The sequence below is a fragment of the Podarcis filfolensis genome (genome assembly GCF_964270895.1).
Source record: "Podarcis filfolensis genome assembly, chromosome: 5".
NCBI classification, from domain to species: domain Eukaryota; kingdom Metazoa; phylum Chordata; class Lepidosauria; order Squamata; family Lacertidae; genus Podarcis; species Podarcis filfolensis.
In genome coordinates, this window is record NC_139608.1 from 88,861,703 (window position 1) to 88,887,656 (window position 25,954).

Below are 25,954 nucleotides of genomic sequence, written 5' to 3' on the forward strand. Positions count from 1 at the left end.
AGTGCTTCAGGTTAAGAACTTTGCTTCAGGATAAGAACAGAAATTGTGCTCCAGTGGCGCGGCGGCAGCAGGAGGCCCCATTAGCTAAAGTGGTGCTTCAGGTTAAGAACAGTGTCAGGTTAAGAACAGACCTCCGGAACGAATTAAGTACTTAACCCGAGGTACTACTGTACAGTGGTACCTCAGGTTACATACGCTTCAGGTTACATACGCTTCAGGTTACAGACTCCGCTAACCCAGAAATAGTGCTTCAGGTTAAGAACTTTGCTTCAGGATAAGAACAGAAATTGTGCTCCAGCGGCACGGCGGCAGCAGGAGGCCTCATTAGCTAAAGTGGTGCTTCAGGTTAAGAACAGTGTCAGGTTAAGAACAGACCTCCGGAACGAATTAAGTACTTAACCCGAGGTACCACTGTACAGTGGTACCTCAGGTTACATACGCTTCAGGTTACAGACTCCGCTAACCCAGAAATAGTGCTTCAGGTTAAGAACTTTACTTCAGGATGAGAACAGAAATTGTGCTCCAGAGGCGTGGCGGCAGCAGGAGGCCCCATTAGCTAAAGTGGTCTTCAGGTTAAGAACAGACCTCCAGAACGAATTAAGTACTTAACCTGAGGTACCACTGTATTTACTTACTGCATTTCTCCGTCACCCAAGTGCCAACGTCCTCTGTCCAGAGCACAAAATATTAGCTAAACTGCAAAATTTAAGTGTGCACAAAATTAAACCTGAAATCTGAAACAGGTTAACTAAAACAGCCGCGACATGAAAGCAAAGCCAAACAGGACAGTAGCGCAAAGGGTCTGAAAAACACTTAAGGCACGTTAAAGACTAAAATGTCTGCCGGGGATAAGATGCTTGGCGATGGAGGCAAGGCGATATAGGTGCCGGGCGAAGCTTTGCATCTCTTGCAACCCCTTGCCTCACCTCCTCCTGCAGCAACACTCAAGAGGGGAAAGGCAGCAGGATGTAAACGTGGGCAACCTGATAAAACACACAACATGCAGCCATCGCTGTGCTAGTACCACTGGTTACCTAAGAAACAGGGTCCCTTTGTGCTTAGCCAAAGCAAGAGCGAGCCTGGGCTTCTCTGCGCCACGGAACGTGCGCCTAGGGCGCAATTGGCACACCAGGATCACGCCGGGAAGGCGGCAGGGGCCAAGGGAATGCCCGCGGCCAGGAGAATGAGAGGTGGGGTGGGGGGCAAGGGGGAGAGGGAACCCCAGGGTCAGCGGGGGCCCCTTCACGCGCACCCGGCAAAGGGGAGGCTGCCGTAGCCTCCTCGCCCTGCATGCAAGGATGCCGTTACTGCCGCCCCCACCGGCCTCCAGGGGTGCCAACTTGTAGAAAATATTGGAGGGGGTAGGTAAGCCCCACCCCACATCATTGATCGCACGACGGGGCGCACCCAAACCGTTGGATGGGCAATGCCCATTTTGGGGGGGGCAGCCCCTTCAAATATTTTATGGGGGGCAGCGAAGGGACCTGGGCCCCAGTACGTGCTGCAGCCCCCCAGCCCCACTTCTCAGCCCCACTCCCGAGGCCCTACCGCCGCCCGCCTTCCCCCCACCCCCACCCCGCTTTGCCGCATCCATGGCAGGGCCAAAGCGCGGCAGGCGTCCGCGCGAGGGGCTGGCTCCGCTTACCGCGCGCCCCTGGCAAGCGGATCCACCGGGTCCCCGGGATCCCGCGCCGCCCCGCGCGCCTTGCACCCGCGGGCGGCGGGGAGGCGAGGATCTGCCGGCTGCCGCGATGGGTAGGGGGTCCCTCCGCCGTCCAGTTGCCCCACGGGGGGGAGGCGAACCCGATTCGCACGATGCCTGCAGCCCGAGCCCGCGGGGGGAGCGCACGGACCGGAGCTAGCTAGCGCGCGCTCTCTCTGTCTCTCTCTCTCGGCGCGCGCCTCCCACCGTGCCCACGTTCCCAGTGCACGCGTCGCCGCCCCCGCATCTTGTGGCTGGGGGAGGGGGGGCCACCAACACTGCAGCATCGCCACTGTTGAAAGCAGAAACGCGTCTCCAGTGAGACCGATGGCAGTGATCAATTGCAATCACAGAACTGCAGAGTTGGAAGGGCTCCCCAGAGTCATCTAGTCGAGCCTCCTGCAATGCGGGTATCTTTTGTCCAAAGTGGGGCTCGAACCTAAGACCCTCAGATGAAGAGTCTCCTGCTCTACCGACCGGGCCACCAAATCTCGTAGCATAATTAAAATGCAAGGTGAATTTCTGAAGATGAATTCATTCATTCAACAGTGTAAAGAAGTGTTGGTGGTGTAACAGAGGATTTGCTGAATGGTTTAGTTCATGTAAAAATATGCAGGGATGTACGATCTGCAAAAAGGATGCGGGTGGCACTGTGGGTTAAACCACAGAGCCTAGGACTTGCTGATCAGAAGGTCGGCGGTTCGAATCCCCACGACGGGGTGAGCTCCCGTTGCTCGGTCCCTGCTCCTGCCAACCTAGCAGTTCGAAAGCATGTCAAAGTGCAAGTAGATAAATAGGTACCGCTCCGACGGGAAGGTAAACGGCGTTTCTGTGTGCTGCTCTGGTTCGCCAGAAGCGGCTTAGTCATGCTAGCCACATGACCCGGAAGCTGTACGCCGGCTCCCTCGGCCAGTAAAGCGAGATGAGCACCACAACCCCAGAGTCGGTCACGACTGGACCTAATGGTCAGGGGTCCCTTTACCTTTACCTTACGGTCTGCAAAATGAACCAAGGAAAGAGAAGAAGGAAAGTCATTGATTTAAGGTTGTCTAAATGACTATCTTGAAATGTAAATTAGAAAAAAAATAATAAAAACTGTATTTTTTAAAAATGCAAGTTGAGAGCATGGGCGTAGCCAGAATTTACGTTTTTTTGGGGGGGGGCAGGTTTCATGTTAGGCAGGCAAAACCTCAATTCATTTAGTATTATTACTGATTTGCTTGATTTAGGGTGGGGGGACAGCTGCCCCCTGCTCTGCCCATGGGTAAGAATGGGCAGGTGGGGGGTATTATTCCTGCAGTGCTATGCTACCACTGCTCCCATCACCCTCCGAGAACAATTTTTGTGGCAGAAGTGGACCAATCGGAATTTCAGGTCCTGGCTTAATGGTCTTAACTGGGCGAGGCATGGCAAGGGGGAAAACCAAGAATAAAATATAAAATATTGGCAAAAATTTATAAATCTAAATCAAATAAGTGGTGGAAATGTAAAAAGAAGGTTCTTTTTATCATATGTGGTTGTCTTGTAGAAAGGTTAAATCTTCTTGGGAAATGATATATAATGAATTGAAAAGGATGTTTAAAATAATGTTTGTAAAAAAACAACAACCAGAAGCTTTTCTTTTGGGAATTATAGGGACAGAATTATACCTAAACTGTATAGAAACTTATTCAGCGGCAAGAATGTTACTCGCACCAAAATGGAAAGAAGCAGAAGTCCCAGGAAAGGAAGAATGGCTACAAAAATTTATGGAATATGCAGAAATGGCAAAACTTACCGGAAGAATAAGAAATCAAGGCAACAAATGTTTCATGAAAGAATGGAAATGGTTTATTGATTATTTACAGATAAATTGTGAGCAGATAAGATCATAAAAGAAAATAGAAACAAAAATTAAAAAATTAGAGTGTATACTGTTTCACGGTGGTTGTTGTTTTAACTCACTCAAATCGTGGCACAATCATGGGGTCTATTTCAGCAGCCGTCGTGCTTAAGACATTTACTTGGGAATAAGCACCACTTCCTGAAAACAAACGTAAGATATTAGAACGGATATTAGTCTTGTTAGCAGGGGCTGAGAGCTGGAATCCAAAAACAGGCGGTCTGGTTCAGGGGTCAGCAAACTTTTTCAGCAGGGGGCCGGTCCACTGTCCCTCAGATCTTGTGGGGGGCCAGACTATTTTTTTTTTGGGTGGTGGGGCAAATGAATGAATTCCTATGCCCCACAAATACCCCAGAGATGCATTTTAAATAAAAGCACACATTCCGCTCATGTGAAAACACTAGGCAGGCCCCACAAATAACCCAGAGATGCATTTTAAATAAAAGGACACATTCTACTCATGTAAAAACACGCTGATTCCCGGACCATCCGCGGGCCAGACTGAGAAGGCGATTGGGCCGGATCCAGCCCCTGGGCCTTAGTTTGCCTACCCATGCTTTTAAAAAAAAATGTTTAGGGGTACTCTTATTTTGACTCAGGAAAATCACCATTTTATAGTTCAAATCTGGAAAAATAAATACAGTAAATGGACAAAAGCACAAAGATTCACAAAATGTTTAGGGGTAAGCGTACGCCCAGAAAAAAACAGTGTGTGTGTGTATATATATAATAATAATTACTGTCATGTTATAATATTATTATAAATATTATAATATTATAAATCAAAATATTATTATATATAAGTGTCATACCGTTAGCCTGCTCGGTTCTGTATTCTTCCCAGATGAGATCCCTGCTTGGCAGGGGGTTGGACTAGATGACCCGGAGGAGACCCATTCCAACTCAACGACTCTATTGTAAACGCAGAATGAGAGAGAGAGAGAGAGAGAGATCATTGGTGGAAAGGGAGAGGAGAAGCAAAGCTCCGCCCCTTGCCCCTCCCCTCTCCCTCGGTCTCCGGGGAGCGCTTCCCTCCCTCCCTCCGCCCACGATCCGGCGGCCTCTCGGCCTGCCCTCAAGTCTCGCGAGAGCTGGCGCGGTCTCGGCTGTGAGGCGAGCGGCGGGAGTCGGGAGTCGGGGGCGGCGCAGGCCGCGCGGAGGGAGGGAGGGAGGATGGAGAGGCCGCCGTCCCTCCGCGGGGGTCCGCCCGGCAGCGCCGCCTGCGAGCCCTGGGAGATGCGGGAGCGGCTCGGCACCGGCGGCTTCGGCAACGTCTCGCTCTACCAGCACCGGGTGGGTTCGCGGGGGGGGGGGGCGGGCGCCGCCTCAGGAGGCGGGGGGGGGGTGAACGCGAAGCAACTCGGCCCTTTCGTGGCCTTCGGAACTCCCCGCCTCTTGATAGCAAGGCGCGCAGGCGCCCTCCCTGCGCTGTGGCAGTGCCGGGTTTACGGATGTATAAGCTAAACAAGCTATAGCTTAGGGCCCCACTCTCTTGGGGGTGTACATTTCCAAAATATTAGATGAAAAACTAATAAAACCTACATAAAGCAACAGTGTTTTGTGTTGTGTAGGCTCCTATTTGTTATGTGCAAGTGGCTTTAGATACCTGTTAGGTCCGTAAAGCGCCATATAGCATATATTCAACAAGAAAAACAGTGATGACAATTTGTTGTTGACAAAGGGCAGCTGGAAATATAAAGGGCCCCATTACCTTCAGTAGCTTAGGGCCTCATCAAACCTAAATCTGGCCTGCGCTGTGGTCTTCTATTATTATTATTATTATTATTATTATTATTATTATTATTGTGGTGGTGGTCTTGTTGTTGTTGTCGTCTTCTGTTGTTGTTGTTGTTTGTTTATTAAATTTATATACCACCCAATACTTGGAGGTCTCAGAGCGGTTCACAGAACTATATATAACTATATATCTATATATATAACTATAACTATATATATATATATAGAACTATATATATATATAAAACTATAACTATATATATATATATATATATATATATACACACACATATAAAACTATATATATATATATATATATATATATATATATATATATATATATATATATATATACATATATTCAAAATAAAAACAGCAACCTAATAACCCGCCCCCAGTATGCCTATAGAGATATAGTATTCTTATTTGTTTGTTTGCTTATTCAGAAAAGAGAAGGGAAGGCGGGGGACCATAATAGTAAGTAAATAGAAAAAGGGGGTGAAGGAGGGTATGGAGAAGTAGATACTGAAAAGAAAAGAAAAAACCCCAAAATGATATAATAATAAAATATAATAATAATAATTTAAAAATTCAAAATGTTGAGGTGGTGAGATCTAAAAGATAAAATGGGATGAAAGGGGGAAAGAAGAAGAAGTAAAGTAAAATATCCCCCACCTTCAGATCACCATCTTCCTGCCCAGTTGAGAAAACAAGGCGCCTGCTTTCGGAGAAGCCAGCCGACACCCCCAAGCCAATCCAAGAGGTTTTAAATTTACCTGTGGCATTTCAGCTAAATGCCCTGCTTTGTCATTTTTCCTAAAACTGCTTTGAAGGAGGTGGCTTTCCCTCCCCCCCCCTTTTTTTTCTTCGGCAATCGAGCAGCATGCCAAATTTCACAAAATAATGCAAAAAAGTAATAATTAACGTTTGATAATCTATATATAGTTTATTAAATTTGTATACTGCCCTTCCCCTGAAGATCCCAGGGCAGTTCACAACAGAAAAATACAAAGCGTTAATGCAAAATACATAAAACCAAAGCAAACAAACCCAATAATTCCCCTCCCACAAACACATTTGAAAAGTGTAATAAACCTTAAAGAGGTAACTGAGATTAACCTAATTTATTACAAAAGGATACACTTATAAACCAGCCTAACAGATTTATGGGGAAATGGGTGGGGTTTGGGTCTTTTTGTTAATGTTTCCTAATACATATAGTTCAGCTTTATGCTGCTTTCAAACCTGCTTTGACATTCGGGAACATTTCTGTATCTTTTCATCTTCAGTTTATTTTGTTTATCACCTTAAAGAAAAGAAGTTGGGTAGGATACCCCTTTGATGCTTTCCCTTAATTTTCCACAAAAAGGGGCTTAAAACGAAAGCATGGGCAGCTGGGGTATCCCAGAAGAGGATAGCTATAGTCCTAAAAATGCCTGGACAGCTCCTTCTAGATGTGGAATATGCTGCTGTGGTAATACATTTTAACCCTCTCTTGTGGTTTCTCTCCTGTCAATTGTAGGATCTGGGTACGAAGATAGCAATCAAGTCATGTCGCTTGGAACTAAGTGTGAAAAACAAAGATCGGTGGTGCCATGAGATCCAGATCATGAAAAAGTAGGTCCATCCTTGGAGGTTTTTAAGCAGAGGTTGGATGGCCATCTGTCATGTATGATCTAGCATTGCAGGGGGTTGGACTAGAGGACCCCTGGGGTCCCTTCCACCTCTACAGTTCTATGATTCAATGGTTGCTTTTCTGTCACCATAAACCCAAAGGTTGGATCTTCGCTGGTGGGTCCCCCTGAAAGCAGTTTCAATGGATCTTATTCGTGCCAAGATATCTGCTAAACTTGGAATCCACTGGTGGAGAGACAAGACCAATCTCTATCTCTCACACCAGGATACAACCACATACAGACACAGTCATGGGGTTGTGAAGACAAAGGGCTGAAGGAAGGAGATTCTCCTGCTAGTTGTAGACAATCGTAACCAGTCATATTTTGCCCCTGAGGAAGGTGTATCTGAAATGGGTTTGGCATTTGATGGTTCTGATTTTGCACTTCTCAGCACCCATTTTGAAGTTTTGCTGCTGCTTCATTGTTATTTTAGTGTCCCCTTCCGAATTCTTCTTTCTGCCTGGTGGGTAGAGGGATGTTGTAATGGCTGCTGCTGTGCTCCAAGAGGCTTGTTTGGAAGCAGAAGGCATATCAGCCATACAGTTGCTGTTCTTTGAGAGTCACCACTCGACCCTGTAGCAGCATCTTCCATTGGAAGGCTTGCCGCTACAGCTGCTGTGCTGCTTCTCAAAATACCCATCTTATTTTTCAAACAGTACAGTGGTACCTCGGGTTACATACACTTCAGGTTACAGACTCCGCTAACCCAGAAATAGTGCTTCAAGTTAAGAACTTTGCTTCAGGATGAGAACAGAAATTGTGCTCTGGCGGCACGGCGGCAGCAGGAGGCCCCATTGGCTAAAGTGGTGCTTCAGGTTAAGTATGGACCTCCGGAACGAATTAAGTACTTAACCCGAGGTACCACTGTATAGGCTTGATTAAGCTAAGTTTGGTTTTATCTATCCCAGTTTTCAAAACAAAATGTTTGATACTGTGCCGCTTCATGAAATTCAGAAGGATTGTCTGTAGTAGCATGCATTTTCAGAATACGTCCAATTTCTTTCCTTCGTTTATTTAGGCTGAACCATCCCAATATTGTAAAAGCCTGTGAAGTGCCTGACGAGATGAATTTCCTTGTCAATGATGTCCCACTTTTGGCTATGGAATATTGCTGCAAAGGAGATCTCAGGAAGGTACGTCCTGTTTCTTTGACTACTGATGCAGTTTAGATTTTGGGTTCCAGACTATAGCTGGGCGCAGTATGTGGAGAAGGGTAATGTGCTGTTATCAGGGAGCATGGAAGAAGTAAGTGTGCAACTGTCAAACTAGATGGGATAAGGGAAACAAATGGTACCCCTTCGTTCAAGTTCAGGTTCAGGCAACCTTTTTATGTTGTATTCCCTGAGGGCTGCATACCAGTGTTGGGTGGGGCTGTAACCTGGGATGGATGGGACCAAAGCAAGGCCACGCTTATTTCTCTCAAAAGCAAATGATACTTTTGAGAGCCTCGGGCACCATCTGACATCACTATGAGTCAGATTTGGCCCACCAAGGGTGGGAAGATAACTCTCTGACCTGCTGACCAGAAAAGGTTCCCCTTCCTTGGTTTAGGTAGACCAGGCCATCCGCAGAAATTACTTTTCCTTTAGCCTTTTATTTTATTCTAAACTACCCTGAAGGCCTGTTACCAGGCAGAAAGGCGGGATATAGATATATTAAAGAAATAAGTACAGTGGTACCTCGGGTTACATACGCTTCAGGTTACATAAGCTTCAGGTTACAGACTCCGCTAACCCAGAAATAGTACCCCGGGTTAAGAACTTTGCTTCAGGATGAGAATAAAAATCGTGCTCTGGCGGCGCGGTGGCAGCAGGAGGCCCCAGTAGCTAAAGTGGTGCTTCAGGTTAAGAACAGTTTCAGGTTAAGAACGGACCTCCGGAACGAATTAAGTACTTAACCCGAGGTACCACTGTAGTCTTGGAACAAGGCAGTGCCCCTCCATTTTAAACGTAACAAGTGTATAGGATGGTATTCTGCTTTAAAGATGTTTGTGGACAATATGATAGATTGCTGAAGTAGATCCTCACTTTAAGTGTATACAGAGGCTTCTTTCATATAGGTTTTGTGTTCTCCAAGCAATTGCTTGCTCATAAATTCTTTCGTTCTTAGAAGGGTGTACAGTATATTGATGGCTGAACTGTATATCAAATGTCAACCTTTTATCCTTCCTTGTAGCTGTTGAACTTAGCGGAAAATTGCTGCGGCCTTAAAGAGAGTCAAATACTTTCTCTTCTTAGCGACATCGGTAAGTCAGCTGTTCCCTTTTGTGCATTTGCGACAAGCCTTTGTGGTTCTCAGACTGCTATTTTTGCCTTGAAACTTAGGATGCACAAATCCCTTTAATTTTAGCATTTGTTTGTTTATTTTATTTATAAAACTTATATACCACTTGATTGTAAAAAACCCCCAAAGTACTCATGACCTCATATGACCTTCCTTAGCTTGCCTAATTGATTCTGATAGCACTGTTTGAATGTAAAATTATTTTGGATTCAATAGATCAAAAAAATATTTGTCACCAGTTAGAATGATGGTGCATATTGAACTGGAGGAGGCACACCAAATGATGGAAGTAGAACCCAGCCATCATTAGGAGGGACAGAGAGAGCTTTCCTTTTGACGTCTGCCCCAACACTCCTTCCATTTTGGCAATTCAGGAAATGTGGGCCATGCGCTTTCAAATGATGTCTAGAAATATGAATTCTAAAATGAAAACAGATTTTTGCCTTAGATTCTGATCTCAGTTTAGGATTCAGACACAATACCCCTAACTATATTGTTCTGTCATTGACCACATTCACGTGTAACAACAAACCAGACTTTATTCCTTATTATCTATTGGTGCATACTGCCCAGTCATTCTGTGTGCTCCTCCCTGAGTAGAATAAAGAAATCAAGATGACTAGGCTTCCTGTTTCATCCATCTAGGTCTGATACTCCCTAACATGCCTAACTCACATGTTGCTGTAGCCTAACTGAGCAGATAACAATCTTACCAGACTATGACTGTCTGGGACAGAGTACAGTGGTGCCCCGCAAGACGAACGCCTCGCAAGATGAAAAACCCGCTAGACGAAAGGGTTTTCCGTTTTTCGATGCGCTTCGCAAGACGAATTTCCCTATGGGCTTCCTTCGCAAGACGAAAGCCCATAGGGAAATCTCCAGGACAGCGGGGAAGCGCAGCGCGTCTTCCCCACTATCCTCGGACCTCCTCCGAAGGCTGGCGGTGGGGCGGAGAGACCTCCTCCCGCCGCCAGCCTTTGGAAGGCTCCTCCGAAGGCTGGCGGTGGGGCGGAGAGACCTTCTCCCCGCGCCAGCCTTCGGATGGCTGTCCTGAAGACTTGCGGTGGTAGGAGGGTTTTCCTTCCCACCGCCAACATTCAGAATGCTGTTCTGAATGTTGGCGGTGGGGAGGAAAAACTCTCCTCCCACCGCAAGCCCCGGGAACAGAGGAGAAGCGCTGTGCGCCTTCCCCTCTGTTCCCGGACCTGTCCTGAAGGCTTGCGGTGGGGAGAAAAGCCCTTCTCCGCACCGCCAGCCTGGCAAGCGGTCTCCATAAGAACACATTAATTGATTTTCAATGCATTCCTATGGGAAACCGTGCTTCGCAAGACGAAAAACTCGCAAGACGAAAAAACTTGCGGAACGAATTAATTTCGTCTTGCGAGGCACCACTGTACAGCTGCTTTACTAGCCTAAGATGGAAAAAAGTACTCCACACCACTGAGGACACTTGACCTCGAGGTTTGCTGTTTACTGCAATGCATTATACATAAGGCTGCCTTTGAAGACAAATTGGAAACTGCAGCTGGCGCACAATTCTCCAGGTTGTTCACCAGGGTGGAATGGTTTGAGCACATAACACCAATCCTAGCATGGTTGCATTGGCTGCCAGTTTCCGAGCTCAATTCAAAGTGCTGGTTTTGACCTACAAAGCCTTTTGCCGGTCAGAACCCCAGTACATCAAGGAATGCCTCTCTCCACATGAAGCCGGACTCTGCACTCATCATCTGAGGTTCTTCTCCATGTGCCTTTTCTGAGAGAGGAACAGAGGGTGGTGATATGAAAACCAGTGTTCTCTGTGGTGGCTCTCTAACAGAGAGCATGTTGTCCCCAGAGAGTGGTGCCTGGTGCAATCTTTATTTGTAGGGACCAGCCAAAAGCGTTCCCATTCACCCGGGCCTTTAGACCTTAATTTTCTGCTCATCTTTTAGTGGGGTGGGGTTCAGCTGGGTCTGTTTTTCTGTATTACTTACATATTTTAGGATGTTTTATCCTTGTTTTTAATGCTGATTTCTGTAAGTTGCTTTCACTTTTCGGGGTGGGGAGTTTCTAATAAAATATAACAAATAATAAGGCTGAATCAAGGAGTATTCCCAGGCTAGCGACCTGATAATTTAGGGAGGTTGCCATTCTGTTCAAAACAGGAGAAATTTGACATTGACACTAGAATAACAACATTTCCACCTCCAAAAACTTCAATACACATTATAAGTCGCACAAAAACTATACATGCTTTGTTTTATGTTTTATTTACACCATTTGTATACCACTTAATATATAAGAAAATATCTCTGAGCAGTGTATAGAAAACTGAAACAACAACAAAGAACTTAAAGAAGAAAAAATAGGACAAAAATCCAGTTCATACAAAAATATTACTGTATAATAAGCACCATATTGAAACAACTCAACATTTAGAGCTAAACCATAAAATGCAGAATAAGAATACAGCAGTACATGAAACACCAATATGAAATAAAACCAGTCACAAAGTGCTGAGTGCTTCCAGTATTTCACAATTGGTGATTAAAATTGCGCAGAATATTAACAAATGTTGGATGCTCAAAATGTGAAGAGCAGCATGCTAAAATCCCCCAGCCTGTGATGTTGTTCAGAGTCCCCTGTATTAGGCATTTGGATTTTGTAATACTTTCTGTCAGTGTTAAGCAGCACTCAATGCAATTCACAGAATAAGAATAAATATAACACTGTTGGCCCTGACATCTATGTCATGTTGGTCCCTGACCTGCCCTTCCCTGACAGCCCTGCATTGCATATACAGTGGTGCCTCGCAAGACGAAATTAATTCGTTCCGCAAGTTTTTTCTTCTTGCGAGTTTTTCGTCTTGCGAAGCACGGTTTCCCATAGGAATGCATTGAAAATCAATTAATGCGTTCCTATGGAGACCGCTTGCCAGGCTGGCGGTGCGGAGAAGGGCTTTTCTCCCCACCGCAAGCCTTCAGGACAGGTCCGGGAACAGAGGGGAAGGCGCGCAGCGCTCCTCCTCTGTTCCCGGGGCTTGCGGTGGGAGGAGGGTTTTTCCTCCCCACCGCCAACATTCAGAACAGCATTCTGAATGTTGGCGGTGGGAAGGAAAACCCTCCTCCCACCGCAAGTCTTCAGGACAGCCATCCGAAGGCTGGCGCGGGGAGAAGGTCTCTCCTCCCGCCGCCAGCCTTCGGAGGAGCCTTCCGAAGGCTGCCGGTGGGGCGGAGAGACCTCCTCCCGCCGCCAGCCTTCGGAGCAGCCTTCCGAAGGCTGCCGGTGGGGCGGAGAGACCTCCTCCCGCCGCCAGCCTTCGGAGCAGCCTTCCGAAGGCTGCCGGTGGGGCGGAGAGACCTCCTCCCGCCGCCAGCCTTCGGAGCAGCCTTCCGAAGGCTGCCGGTGGGGCGGAGAGACCTCCTCCCGCCGCCAGCCTTCGGAGCAGCCTTCCGAAGGCTGCCGGTGGGGCGGAGAGACCTCCTCCCGCCGCCAGCCTTCGGAGCAGCCTTCCGAAGGCTGGCGGCGGGAGGAGGTCTCTCCGCCCCACCGCCAGCCTTCGGAGCAGCCTTCCGAAGGCTGGCGGCAGGAGGAGGTCTCTCCGCCCCACCGGCAGCCTTCGGAGGAGGTCCGAGGACAGTGGGGAAGACGCGCTGCGCTTCCCCGCTGTCCTGGAGATTTCCCTATGGGCTTTCGTCTTGCGAAGGAAGCCCATAGGGAAATTCGTCTTGCGAAGCGCATCGAAAAACGGAAAACCCTTTCGTCTAGCGGGTTTTTCGTCTTACGGGGCATTCGTCTTGCGGGGCACCACTGTAAATGCCTCTACTCAGAAACCTATGTACAACACATATATTGGGGGGGGCAGGGTAATGGAACCCCACTGCGCATTCTACATGTGGAACCCTGTGGTGTGGCTAGTGTGTGAGGAGAGCTAAAATTGCATTAAAATCCCATTTCTTATCTTGAGGATTCATGTACTGCATCTCTCCAAAAAAACAAGCAACAATAATCTCATTCATATGTAAGACAGTTTCAGCACAGAAATACAAATAATCTAAATGATCTGCTACTACTAGAACCTTTGTCAAGTGGTGTATTCAAAGCTGGCTGGTAGTTAGAGTAGAACTGAAAAAATGCACACTCGGCTAGAGTAATTTCATCCTCCCGTACCTCCATCTATGTTCTGCTGTTTATATACTTCATAGATAGTCAAAGAAAGACTGGATGTCAATTTCTCTAAAAGGTATTTTTCTCCTTAACATCCCCCTCCCCTTCCAAAACATATTGGACTTCTAGGTTATGGTATCCAGTACTTGCATGAAAACAGAATAATACACAGGGACCTAAAACCTGAGAATATTGTTCTTCAGGAAGAAGGTGGAAAAGTAAGTGACATGCCTTGGATGATCTGAGCGGATTATCTAGAAGTATTAATTTTGCTTGGATGCAATAAGAAGTACATCTGTGGCCTACTTTTCAGCCATCGGCTGCAAAATCTGGTGTATAGTTTCAATATTCTGACTGGAATCCTTTAGTAGTGTCGGTGATGTGAAGGATAAAGGGAAATCTTGTATAGCTCTGCTATGGGTCTACTTAGTCATTATTCAGCTGTCGTGTTGCGGAGGGGGTGGAGTTTGAAGCAAACTAATGAGAGGCAGGGACTATTGGGACCACCTTGATTCTTTTTGACCATCTTCTGCAGAGGAGGGAATGGGATAAGAAGTTGAAGTGAGTACCAGTTCTACCAGGGAACCTCAAGGATAGAAACAAAAGAGTTGGGAGATCTGAGCTGTCTGCTGCAGAACCCCCTACACCCTGCTTAGGCTGTGCCAGATAAGCTATAGTAAAGTTCTCCTTGAGGTGAATCGGATGGAATTTACTCGTACTTTGGCTTTCTGCACACAGGCACAATGAGGGAAGTGCTTTCCTGTGATCAGATCCCCCCTTTCTTCCCAGATTGGCACCTCAATGGGAGTGTGCTAACCAGGTGGGAACACCTATGAGGTAGATCTTGCCCTATGTGCAGGATTAGGTCATGCTTCTCCATGACTTGACATTGCACCTTGAGCCAGCTTCCACAGCACTGGGTACATGTGAACAGAGTTTCTTGACTGTCATCTTTGTGGGGAGTAAATTTTCAAATTTTCCTAGTGCTAGTAGCCCTGGTAGGTTCCTCATCTTTCTACTGCAATGCCATTTGTTTCACTTTGTGCAGTTCTCTGGGGCTATGTGCTGTTACGGCCCTCTGCGGCAGTCGAATCAAATGGTTGAGGGGGTGGTGTATGGGTGTTCCCTGCCTTGCCCGTGTGGAGGAGGGAGGGAAGGAAGGAAGGAAGTAGTTTATTGCTCTTAAGTGATGCAATCCAATACAAGGGAGGGTTATGTTTAAAGCTGAATAAATTGAGCTAGGCACCAGATTACAGTTCAATGATGATTTCAGGTTGGTGAGATTCTGGGGTAAGAGTAGTATGGATAATGACTGTTAGTTTAAATCATTGAGTCCTCCTACAGCAACTAATCAGACGGTTCTGGCTGTAGACTTCAGAATGGAAGATCAGAAGTCAGCATGGAGATGGAAACAACTAATTAAAAGATTACAGTATAAAAGAAATGACATTAATTGTAAAAACACAGTTTCTCTTCCTTCTAAATATCTTTAGTAAATGTGAAATCTTTGTGCTATGGGTATCTAGGCATGGGTGAGTTTTCCATAGTCAGTGGGTGTTGGTTTTAACCACAGATTCACAGTGAGAAGCAAGGAAAAAAAGGAATCAAATATGAACTTGTTCTTAAAAACCAAAGAGAGAGAGAGAAATATGAACCTCAAGCTGCAGGCTATGAGAGGTAGTTTAACAAACACCAGTAAAAAAGAATAAAGTACCTAAGAAGACTTGGGTGAGAATTGTGATTCTGTCACACAGAGTTTAAGGTGATCTTCAGATGTCAAAAGACAGCTGGCAAAATTAAAAGTAAGGGAAAGTAAAAAGAGATGGCTTGGGATTCTTGAGGCTGCTTAGGGCCATGGTAGAATTTCCTAAAGTGTGGAGAGGAAAGGAAAGAGCTAAAAACTTGGAGGAAAAGTAAGAGGGACAAAGAAGTTTGTAAATAAACATGAAGGATGGGGAGACAAGAAAATGGGTCTGTATGTCACTTTAGTACCAGTAGTTGAAAAGTGGTTGAGGCATTTTGTTAATAAATTTAATTTAACTGAGCAAATTGCAGAGCTCCTAAAACTGACATGGGTGAAGATGTTTGATTTGATGTTGAAAGCAGCAGAAAGGTCAAGTAGCATAAATGAAGAATATACTGTATTTGATTTCATTTCCAGATAATTCACAAAATAATAGACTTGGGATATGCCAAGGATCTGGATCAAGGAAGCTTATGCACATCTTTTGTTGGGACCTTACAGTATTTGGTAAGACTTTTAAAGATGTAGTGCGTTGCAGCAAAAACTACCCCAGTTTTTATTTCTATGCATTATACATTACATCCCTTAACTATAAAATTATAGGGAAATATTTCCAATGTTCTTCATGTTTTTTGTATTGGGAAGTTTTTAACGTTTGATGTCTCACTGTATTTTTATATTATGTTGGAAGCCACCCAGAGTGGCTGGGGCAACCCAGTCAGATGGGCACGGTATAAATCATAAAAATGATTATTATTGCCATTGTTCTTGCTTCTTGTTTACTTTTTTTTTAAGGCACCAGAACTCTTTGATAATAAGCCATATACAACTTCTGTAGACTTCTGGAGCTTTGGAACTGTTGTCTTTGAGAGCATTGCAGGATTTAGACCATTTTTACACAACCAGCAGCCTTTTACCTGGTAAGAGTTTTGTTTCTCAAACTAACGGGCTACTAAACAATTGCTTGCCTTTCCTGTCCACCTGAGAAGAGCTAATAGAGTAAAATCATATACCTGGGAAGCCCCTCTTTTGGAAGTGAACTACTTGGAAAGAGTCCACCCATCTTGAAGACAAGAGGAAATGAAAAGGGTTTTCCTTGTGAATATTCCTTCCCCAAATAAGTCTCTCATTTATCTGGCATAATACCTTCAGCTTGTCAAGGGCTTTCCAGGCTATCGTTTTGTGGAGCAGTTGCTGGGAATCTAAATGCACTTGCACCAGCTCATGTTGCAGCTGCTAAATATTGCAGCATTACTGCAATATTCAAGCACTCATCGGGCAATGTTCTGTTCCTTAGAAAATGAAGGGGTCATAGCCACTCCAAGGAAGCAATTATGTGTGCTGTGTTGAACGTGGCTGTGTGGGTGTCACAAGTACCTATTGATTCAGCCAAGGATATCACCGGTGATGGATTCATACGTATTGACTTGGCTTACTAGCCAGCCTCTTTTGTGACTGTCATAATCGTCCCTCTGAGATATGAAGAGGATTAAAGGCAGCAGAATGAATTTCTCCCATTTGAAAAGGTTGGGGAGGTCCTAGCAAATGCAAAGGACTTGGGGGGGAGAGAGGAGTCTTATTTCACTTACACTAAGGTACAAATAGAATAAGGAAGAGCAGGAAAAACTCTTGCCGTTGTTTTCTCCCAACCCGAGATTGCGTAAGAGGGAAAGGGTATGCTGGGTATTTTTCTCACCAGAGTGCAGAGGCATAGCCCCTGGTGAGCTAGCAAGTAAATTGTGGATGTCTGTCTGTCTGATAGCACATGATCACCTTTGGGGTAGCTCCAAGCTTTTGGCTATACACAATTTTTGTTTGTACACGTAACCCTTGGAACTGAACCCTCCACATAAGATAAGGGATTACTGTAATCTCTTCCACAGTATGTTGATTGGTCAGTTATTTTTCAATCCTTCATTCACTGTTTTTCTGCAGGCATGATAAAATCAAGAAGAAAGATCCGAAATACATTTTTGCGTGGGAAGAGATGACTGGGGAAGTTAGATTCAGTCCTCATCTACCAAATCCCAACAGCCTCTGCAGGTAACATTAAATCCCCTGCTTTCCTTTAAATTGCTTGAATTCTGCAGTGCAAATCTGTTCAGCGGCTTTTTTGTCTTAATTCAGTGTCAGGTGGAGGTTCTAAGGTATAATCTTTTACCAAAGTATATTCTGGTCCAAATACACTCTAGCTTGCTTTTCTCTGATAGTTACAAGCAGTGCTTTTTTCTTGGGAGACTCTGGGGTACATATACCCCTAAACATTCTGTGAATCTTAAGTTTGGCCTCATTGAGGGGCAGTATTTCATTATGAGTAGGAAAATGAGAGTATTCCTAAACATTTTTAAAGAAGCAAAACACTGGTTAGAGGCAGCATGCCTCATCGAAAAATGATAGTTGTTTTTTGAAGCTCTGGAGTAAGAATGAGCAACCTTTCTTCCCTGAAGGTATATATTCCTTCAGAGAGAATTCGTTGGGGGTCACATGCTGGCCGTGGGTGAAACTAAAATAACCCCACTATTTTCTTTTTCTTTGACTGTAAAAGAAATACATTAGTACCTCGGGTTACACACGCTTCAGGTTACAGACTCTGCTAACCCAGAAATAGTGCTTCAGGTTAAGCACTTTGCTTCAGGATGAGAATAGAAATGGTGCTCCGGTGGAGCGGCAGCAGCAGGAGGTCCCATTAGCTAAAGTGGTGCTTCAGGTTAAGAACAGTTTCAGGTTAAGTACGGACCTCTGGAACGAATTAAGTACTTAACCTGAGGTACCACTGTAGTGTTAATTATTTTCAGTTCATCACCACCACAAACTCCTCCTGCCTCTCTCTCTCTCTCTCTCTCTCTCTCTCTCTCTCTCTCTCTCTCTCTCTTGTGCATACATCTACACTTTTTACAACATTTTCCTCACTTATGCACACACAGAGGGGTGCCTTTTTAAAGCATAGCTTCACTGGAAACCTCACTTTGCAAAGCTTCCTTCCCTATGTAGGCAAGTAATGCTTTTGATGGTCTTTCATTCTCTGGCATCTCTTATTTCTTTCTGGGCTGCAGGGAATCAGAAACTGACCCCAGAGGTCTTGAACCACTCTGGCTGCTGTGTTCCATGTTTTCTCTCTCATGTTTTGGCAGAATGTAATGGGTATTTTGTTCGTGTGTAAATAGGTGAAAGAGCAAACAAAGATAGTTATAAGACTATTTAAACCTTTTGTACACCTATCTTCCTTGTTAACGTAGTTAGGAACTCAGATGAACCTTGGAAGCAAAGCTGAGAATGGAAAAACTCTAAAGAATGTGGCATATGCAAGAGAATTTCGAAAAAAAGAAAACTAAACTGGCTAGATACAAATCTGATGTCCTTTTCCAGATTAATGTCATGGAGGATACTATGCCCATATCAGTCAATTTTGTTGGTTTATGTATGGGAAATATATCCATGTCAAAGCTGTTCGGTGGTTTATTAATCTTACACAAATGTCTATCCCCTCCCCCTCTTACTGGTTCTGGCATCCTTGTGTTCATAATGTACATTATATGGCTACACTATATAATGTACCTGGCCACAGTGATCCATGTGACGGTCACCTCCAGGCTTGACTACTGTAATTTGCTCTACGCGGGGCTGCCCTTGAAGCTGTCTCAGAAACTCCAGTGGGTGCAGAATGCTGCAGCGAGGCTCCTCACGGGGTCTCTGCCATGGGAGCATATACACCCAGTGCTTTTCCAGCTGCACTGGCTCCCGGTTGAGTACAGGGTCAGATTTAAGGTGCTGGTTTTGACCTTTAAAGTCCTTCACGGCCTCTCCCGGTATGCCCCACAGAGAGCCTCAAGGTCCATAAATAGCAACACCCTAGTGGTCCCGGGCCCTAAGGAAGTTAGATTAGCTTCAACCAGAGCCAGGGCCTTTTGAACACTGGCTCCGGCCTGGTGGAACGCTCTGCCTCATGAGACCAGGGCCCTGCAGGATCTGATTTCTTTCCGCAGGGCCTATAAGACAGAGTTGTTCTGCCTGGCCTTTGGCTTGGAGCCAATTTGATTCCCTCCCCCTCTTTCTTTTTCCTTTTTCCTTTCTCCTCCTGTGATGAGGCTGCATTTTAATATTTTAATGTTTCAATATTTTAATTGTTGTATTTTAATCTTGTTTTTAAGTTGTATTCATTCAACTTGTTTTTATTATTGCTTGTTAGCCGCCCTGAGCCTGGCCTTGGCTGGGGAGGGCGGGGTATAAATAAAAATTATTATTTTTATTCTTATTATTAATAAGTAAGATCTTTTAATAAACTAGGTATTAACAGCTGTTCATGGTTGACAGTTGTTAACCATTGTCTATTGTGCTTTTGTTTTTGGCTTAGTATAATTGTAGAAATGATGGAGAGCTGGCTGCAACTGATGCTAAATTGGGATCCGCAGCAGAGAGGGGGTGGTCCAGACCCAGAAACTGGTAATTTGAGATGTTTCCAGTTAATGGATCAAATACTGGGTTTGAAGGTAAGTTCTGATACGGCATGCCCGGATTAAAAAGAGGTTGTTTAAATGCATTACCATTGCACAACCTAGTAAGCTACCTTCATTTGTTCTCTGAAATCTCGTAACACAATTTTTGCAGTGCTGTGGCAGAACGCTCTCCTTTGGTAAGGAGGGGTGGGGAACCCGATCTGGCCAGTGGGTCAGCCCTCCTTATCTACTGCTAGCAGGCCAAATATAGCCACTCATCTGTCATCACAGTGTCATCAGGTGATGGTAATAAGGGCTTCCAAGTATCACGCAGGACTTAGTGCTGATCAACAGGCTTGGAGTCACTGCCTGTCGACTGATGGGCAGAAACCTCGGGCCTGCCTTCTGCAGCACCCAGTTGCATTGTCAAGTTCTGAACAGGAGACTCTGTCACAATCCAGTCCAGCCATGGCTCTCCCTACCTCACACCTGGTTTCACATACAACATTAGGTGCAGGGCGGGTGGGTGTGGTTTGAGGGAAACTGCCTGATGGGCCAAATTGGAACCTGAACCTGTGCCAGATTTGGTCCATGGGTTGAAGGTTCCCCAGCCCTGGCCTAAAGGATAGAAAATACCACTGGCAATTTGGAGAAGCAAGCCTGCAGGAGTTGGGGGGAGAAGAAAGGCTGTTAGGTCTTCAGGGGAAGGCAGTGTTGACCCAAACTTTTATTTAAATAATTTTAATTCCTGGGGGCTTAAAGGTAAAGGGACCCCTGACCATTAGGTCCGGTCGTGACCGACTCTGGGGTTGCGGTGCTCATCTCACTTTATTGGCCGAGGCAGCCGGCGTACAGCTTCCGGGTCATGTGGCCAGCAGGACTAAGCCGCTTCTGGCGAACCAGAGCAGCGCACGGAAACACCGTTGACCTTCCCGCCAGAGCGGTACCTATTTATCTACTTGCACTTTGACGTGCTTTCGAACTGCTAGGTTGGCAGGAGCAGGGACCGAGCAACGGGAGCTCACCCCGTCGCGGGGATTCGAACTGCTGACCTTCTGATCGGCAAGTCCTAGGCTCTGGTTTAACCCACAGCACCATCCACATCCTTTACTGGAGGCTTACATAATAATAAATCAACTTCTTAGAGACAGACTCCTGAATTCTTCTTAGAGTTATATAACATAGATAGGCATTTTTATGTATGTGTATATAGTCATCTTCTTTTGTGGGGGGCAAAGAGTTGGTTTTCCTTTTGGTTTTCTCTGACTAAATTACTGCTGGTTTGGGGTTAAGTATGTGTGCCTTTCTTTCCTTTTCAGATAGTCCACATCTTAAATATGACTTCTGCCAAGATCCTGTCTTTTTCATTGCTCCCTGAGGAAAGTCTCCATTCTCTCCAGTCTCGCATTGAGTCGGAGACTGGGATCAGCACAGGGAACCAAGAGCTTCTGCTTGAGATGGGAATTTGCCTAGACCCTCGGAAGCCAGCCTCTCAGTGTGTTATTGATGGCGTAGTAAGTTTCCCTTTTTCATTCCAGTAAACGGGAAAATATTCCAGTATTTGCACCAGAGCACAGCCTTTTATTTGCCTGCAGTTAAGGGTGAAGTTTCTGTGGTGTAGTGGTTAAGAGCGGTAGACTTGTAATCTGGGGAACCGGGTTCGCTTCCCTGCTCCTCCTTGGGCTAGTCACACTTCTCTGAAGTCTCTCAGCCCCACTCACCTCACAGAGTGTTTGTTATGGGGGAGGAAGGGAAAGGAGAATGTTAGCTGCTTTGAGACTCCTTCGGGTAGTGATAAAGTGGGATATCAAATCCAGACTCTTCTCTTCTTCTTCCTCCTCCTTTTTCAGTTCATACATGAGTTTTCTGGTTCTGTTGAGACAAAATAAAATAAAATATTGACTATTCAGACTCAAAGAGTTGTATTCAATATAGAATAATAGAATTGTAGAGTTGGAAGGGACTCTGAGGGTCATCTAGTCCAACTCCCTGCAATGAATGAATCCTGCCTACAGCCGGTTCTGTCAGCATATGGGTTTTCCTTGTGGGGCAGAACCTTTTCCTTCTGTGTGCGCCCTAAATCTGCCCATCCAGAGCAAATTTGGGAGTAGTCTGGGGCGTGTGAGCTGGGGGAGAACAAGGATGGTCTTGTTGTGCTAGGAGCAACTTTTGCTTGCACAACAATTTATCGTATTTTTTGCTCTATAAGACTCATTTTCCCCCTCCTAAAAAGTAAGGGGAAATGTGTGCGTGTCTTATGGAGCAAATGCAGGCTGCGCAGCTATCTCAGAAGCCAGAACAGCAAGAGGGATTGCTGCTTTCACTGTGCAGCGATCCCTCTTGCTGTTCTGGCTTCTGAGATTCAGAATATTTTTTTTCTTGTTTTCCTCCTCCAAAAACTAGGTGCGTCTTGTGGTCTGGTGTGTCTTATAAAGCGAAAAATACGGTAGTTTTAACACAATCCACGTAGTTTTGCACAGTTGACTTGTTCCTGGGGTGGCCGCCTCTGTTTTTTTTCTTAAGTGTGTACCGTAATGACAGTTCCCTGAATTATAGCTGCTTATTCAAGGTTTCTGTAGGAATTCTTGACTTGTTTGTTTCTCTTTTCTCCTTGGCAGAGAGGCTGGGATAGCTACATGGTTTATTTGTTTGATAAAAGCAAAACTATCTATGAAGGCCCCTTTGCTTCTAGGAGTCTGTCTGACTGTGTAAATTATATCGGTAAGTATATTGCAGTTCAGACCTGATTATTAGTTGTCGTGAGCAGGGGCATAACCTTCAGAGCAGTAGTAATAAAATACTATTTAGGAGGACTAGTTGTTCTGTATCTGCTGTGATGCAGTGCAGCTAATATATTTCATGATGCCATTACTGTAAGGGGAACACAATGGTCAGTTGTTTCACAAATTCAGCCCATAATAGTTGCAAGAGCAGTGTATTCAGAGGTGACGTTCCTTGCATTTCCTTGGTTAGGATTTTTGAAGCATTAATTGTTATAGTAGACATTTTTGTGTGCGTTAATTGCCAAATACAATGTTTGAAATCCAGCTAATCACACCTAGTTTTATGAGGAACTTAAGACCATTAATAAGACATTCTTACGAGAACAAACCAATTATGCCGTATATTTTTGGACTTCCCATGTTTTTGTTCATTTTTATCTTGGTCTGTTATTTATGTGCAAGAGTTTTACCCTCATCCTTGCCCCATCAGCCTTTTCTTTTGGTCCAAAATCTAGATGGTCATTTCCCTTCTTGTTTCATCCCTCAGTGGGTGGGATTGAGAGTCTTCTTGTTCCTTTGTACCTTTGCGAGTTGCGCTAGCAGCACCTCAGGCAGCTTTCGCCTCAGTGAAGGCAGTCTAGAAACAAGAAGATCAAATCTTCCCTGTACTATGTGGTGATACCTTTTTTCAGGATAGAAGGGAATATTCCATTTGTGTATGAAACGGATGGAAAGTCTTCCATAGCAATTAAAACTATTCCTTGTACTGTACTTGAAGAATAAGGTCTGGAAGAGCAACATAGCGGCTGAGTCCCATTCCTGCTTTCCCACAATTTCTTGCTTTATGAGTCCCTTGGAAAACTCCAATCTTTGTTTTAAACATTACAACACCAATTTTATTGTGCAGTTTGATCAGTCCATTGGAGGGACCAGCCTAGACATCCCCACAAGCAGAAATCACCAGAAGAACTGAATCTCATGTTTTGCTGTACTATTCCATTTGAAATGGTGATGTGTTAGATTTCAGATGTTCTTTTTAAGTGCAGTTCAAAAATGTCTCTTGTTTAGACAGTTAAACATAACTGTTCTGGTTCTGGGTTGCCGCTAATAAATATGCACTGGTAGCTTTTTATAGTACAGATCTTAATGTTTTCAGTAGTGATGGCTGTTATGTTTCCTTCCTTTTCCCTCACACAGTGCAAGAGAGCAAAATTCAGCTGCCCATTGTGCAGCTTCGTAAGATATGGGCTGAAGCTGTGCATTACATTATTGGACTAAAAGAAGATTACAGCCGGCTGTTTCAAGGGCAAAGAGCTGCAATGTAAGCCAGCGATTCAGTAACCGAGATCAGCGGGGGAAAGGGTGGCAAGTGTGTGTTCAGGGTACCCAAAAAATCATAGCTTCGTTTTTTCCAAAAAAATGTCAAGTTTACTTCTTTGTGTCTGTGAAATCCATATGGGATACAGGGCATGGTGAGTCTTCATTAACAAGAGAATTATAGTGGCTTCCTGATGGCATAAGATTTTGTGGGGGGACTGAAGCAGAGCAGTAAGCAATAAGATGAGACAGACAAGGACCTCATGCTTGTGAATGCCTGGAGGCGGTTGGAGGATGGATGGCAGCTAACAGATTGAGGTTGAATCTTGACAAGACTGAAGTACTGTTTTGGGGGGACAGAGGGTGGGCGGGTGTGGGGGACTCCCTGGTCCTGAATGGGGTAACTGTGCCCCTGAAGGACCAGGTGCGCAGCCTGGGAGTCATTTTGTCCATGGAGGCGCAGGTTAATTCTGTGTCCAAGGCGGCTGTCTACCAGCTCAATCTGGTACGCAGGCTGAGACCCTGCCTGCCCACAGACTGTCTCGCCAGAGTGGTGAATTCTCTAGTTATCTTTTGCTTGGACTACTGCAATGCGCTCTACGTGGGGCTACCTTTGAAGGTGACCCGGAAACTGCAATTAATCCAGAATGCGGCAGCTAGACTGGTGACTGGGAGTGGCCGCCGGGACCACATAACACTGGTCCTGAGAGATCTGCATTGGCTCCCAGTACGTTTCCGAGCACAATTCAAAGTGTTGGTGCTGACCTTTAAAGCCCTAAACAGCCTCGGTCCTGTATATCTGAAGGAGTGTCTCCACCCCCATCGTTCAGCCAGACACTGAGGTCCAGCACTGAGGGCCTTCTGGCGGTTCCCTCATTGCGAGAAGTGAGGTTACAGGGAACCAGACAGAGGGCCTTCTCAGTAGTGGCGCCCGCCCTGTGGAACTCCCTCCCTTCAGATGTGAAGGAAATAAGCAGCTATCTTCTTTTTAAAAGACATCTGAAGGCAGCCCTGTTTAGGGAAGTTTTTAATATTTCATGTTGTATTGTTTTAACACTTGATTGGAAGCCGCCCAGAGTGGCTGGGGAAACTCACCCAGATGGGCGTGGTATGTATGTATGTATGTATGTATGTATGTATGTATGAATGAATAAATAAATAAATAAATAAATAAATAAATATGGGCATGGTGTAAATAAATAAATTAATAATAATAATTATTATTATTATTATTATACCCCTACAACTTTTTTGAGCCTCACTCCCATATTCACTTATGGTTCATTTTCTGGGGGTTGCATGTCAGTGATGGGCAAGAAAGAGGTATTCATGGGCACATTTCAGCCAGGCCAAAGCACTGAGCAGGGCCAGTGTAAGGGCTGGGAAAAGGAGGTGTAACCTTAGGAGAGTCCTGCTGGCTGTGTAGATAGGCCGGGGGGGGGGCACCTGAGGTTGTCCACACCTGACTTCTTAAAGCTCCATGCAGACACAATAGAAATTCTCCGCACCATGAAGCAACTGCTAACACACTGGTGAGAGCCAGTGTGATGTAGTGGTTAAGAGCAGTAGACTCGTAATCTGGGGAACCGGGTTCGCGTCTCCGCTCCTCCACATGCAGCTGCTGGGTGACCTTGGGCCAGTCACACTTCTTGAAGTCTCTCAGCCCCACTCACCTCACAGAGTGTTTGTTGTGGGGGAGGAAGGGAAAGGAGAATGTTAGCCGCTTTGAGACTCCTTCAGGTAGTGATAAAGCGGGATATCAAATCCAAACTCTTCTTCTTCTGCTTTGTTTGGCTTGTCTAGGTTGAGTCTTCTTAGGTACAATGCCAATTTAACCAAGATGAAAAACAACATGGTGTCAGCATCTCAGCAGCTCAAAGCAAAGCTGAAATTCTTTCAGCAGAGCATCCACCTTGACTTGGAGAAATACAGTGATCAGATGACATACGGGATATGTAAGTGTTTGGAGGAGCTGGTGCTCGGGACCGCGTTAGCAATAGGAAGGGGCGTCCTGTCCCGTTTCGCCACCTAAGGCAAAATGGAATTGCTGCCTCCTGCCCCGCTGTGATCCCCTCCCCACTTCCGCTGCCACTGCACCCCAGCTCTCACTGAACTCAATGGGAGCCAGGGAGCTCCTCAGAGAGTTGCTGCTTGGCTTATTCACCCGGGAGCACGGAAGAGAAGTGGAGTGCTATGCATCAGAATGCCTCCCTCTCTGCTGTGAAAGTGGTGGGATGTCCACCGCTTGAGACAGGTGCGTTATGGGCAAGCCAGCTCTAACTATAGGATAGATCTGCTTTTGAGACCCATC

The 25,954-nt window shown here is 45.4% G+C and overlaps 1 protein-coding gene across 1 annotated transcript in view; it reads left to right on the plus strand.

Annotated features, from left to right (window-relative positions):
* Window positions 1-4,666: 4,666 nt before the first annotated feature.
* CHUK (component of inhibitor of nuclear factor kappa B kinase complex) overlaps window positions 4,667-25,954 on the plus strand; it is a 30,919-nt gene continuing 9,631 nt past the window's right edge. Inside the window, exons 1-13 of the mRNA XM_083615615.1 lie at window positions 4,667-4,877; window positions 6,844-6,938; window positions 8,016-8,130; window positions 9,173-9,242; window positions 13,556-13,644; window positions 15,588-15,677; window positions 15,966-16,090; window positions 17,106-17,213; window positions 19,522-19,657; window positions 20,923-21,117; window positions 22,222-22,324; window positions 23,524-23,647; window positions 25,447-25,598. Coding sequence (XP_083471741.1) covers window positions 4,758-4,877; window positions 6,844-6,938; window positions 8,016-8,130; window positions 9,173-9,242; window positions 13,556-13,644; window positions 15,588-15,677; window positions 15,966-16,090; window positions 17,106-17,213; window positions 19,522-19,657; window positions 20,923-21,117; window positions 22,222-22,324; window positions 23,524-23,647; window positions 25,447-25,598 — 1,522 coding nt within the window. The 5' untranslated portion in view covers window positions 4,667-4,757. The remainder of the gene's footprint in view (window positions 4,878-6,843; window positions 6,939-8,015; window positions 8,131-9,172; window positions 9,243-13,555; window positions 13,645-15,587; window positions 15,678-15,965; window positions 16,091-17,105; window positions 17,214-19,521; window positions 19,658-20,922; window positions 21,118-22,221; window positions 22,325-23,523; window positions 23,648-25,446; window positions 25,599-25,954) is intronic.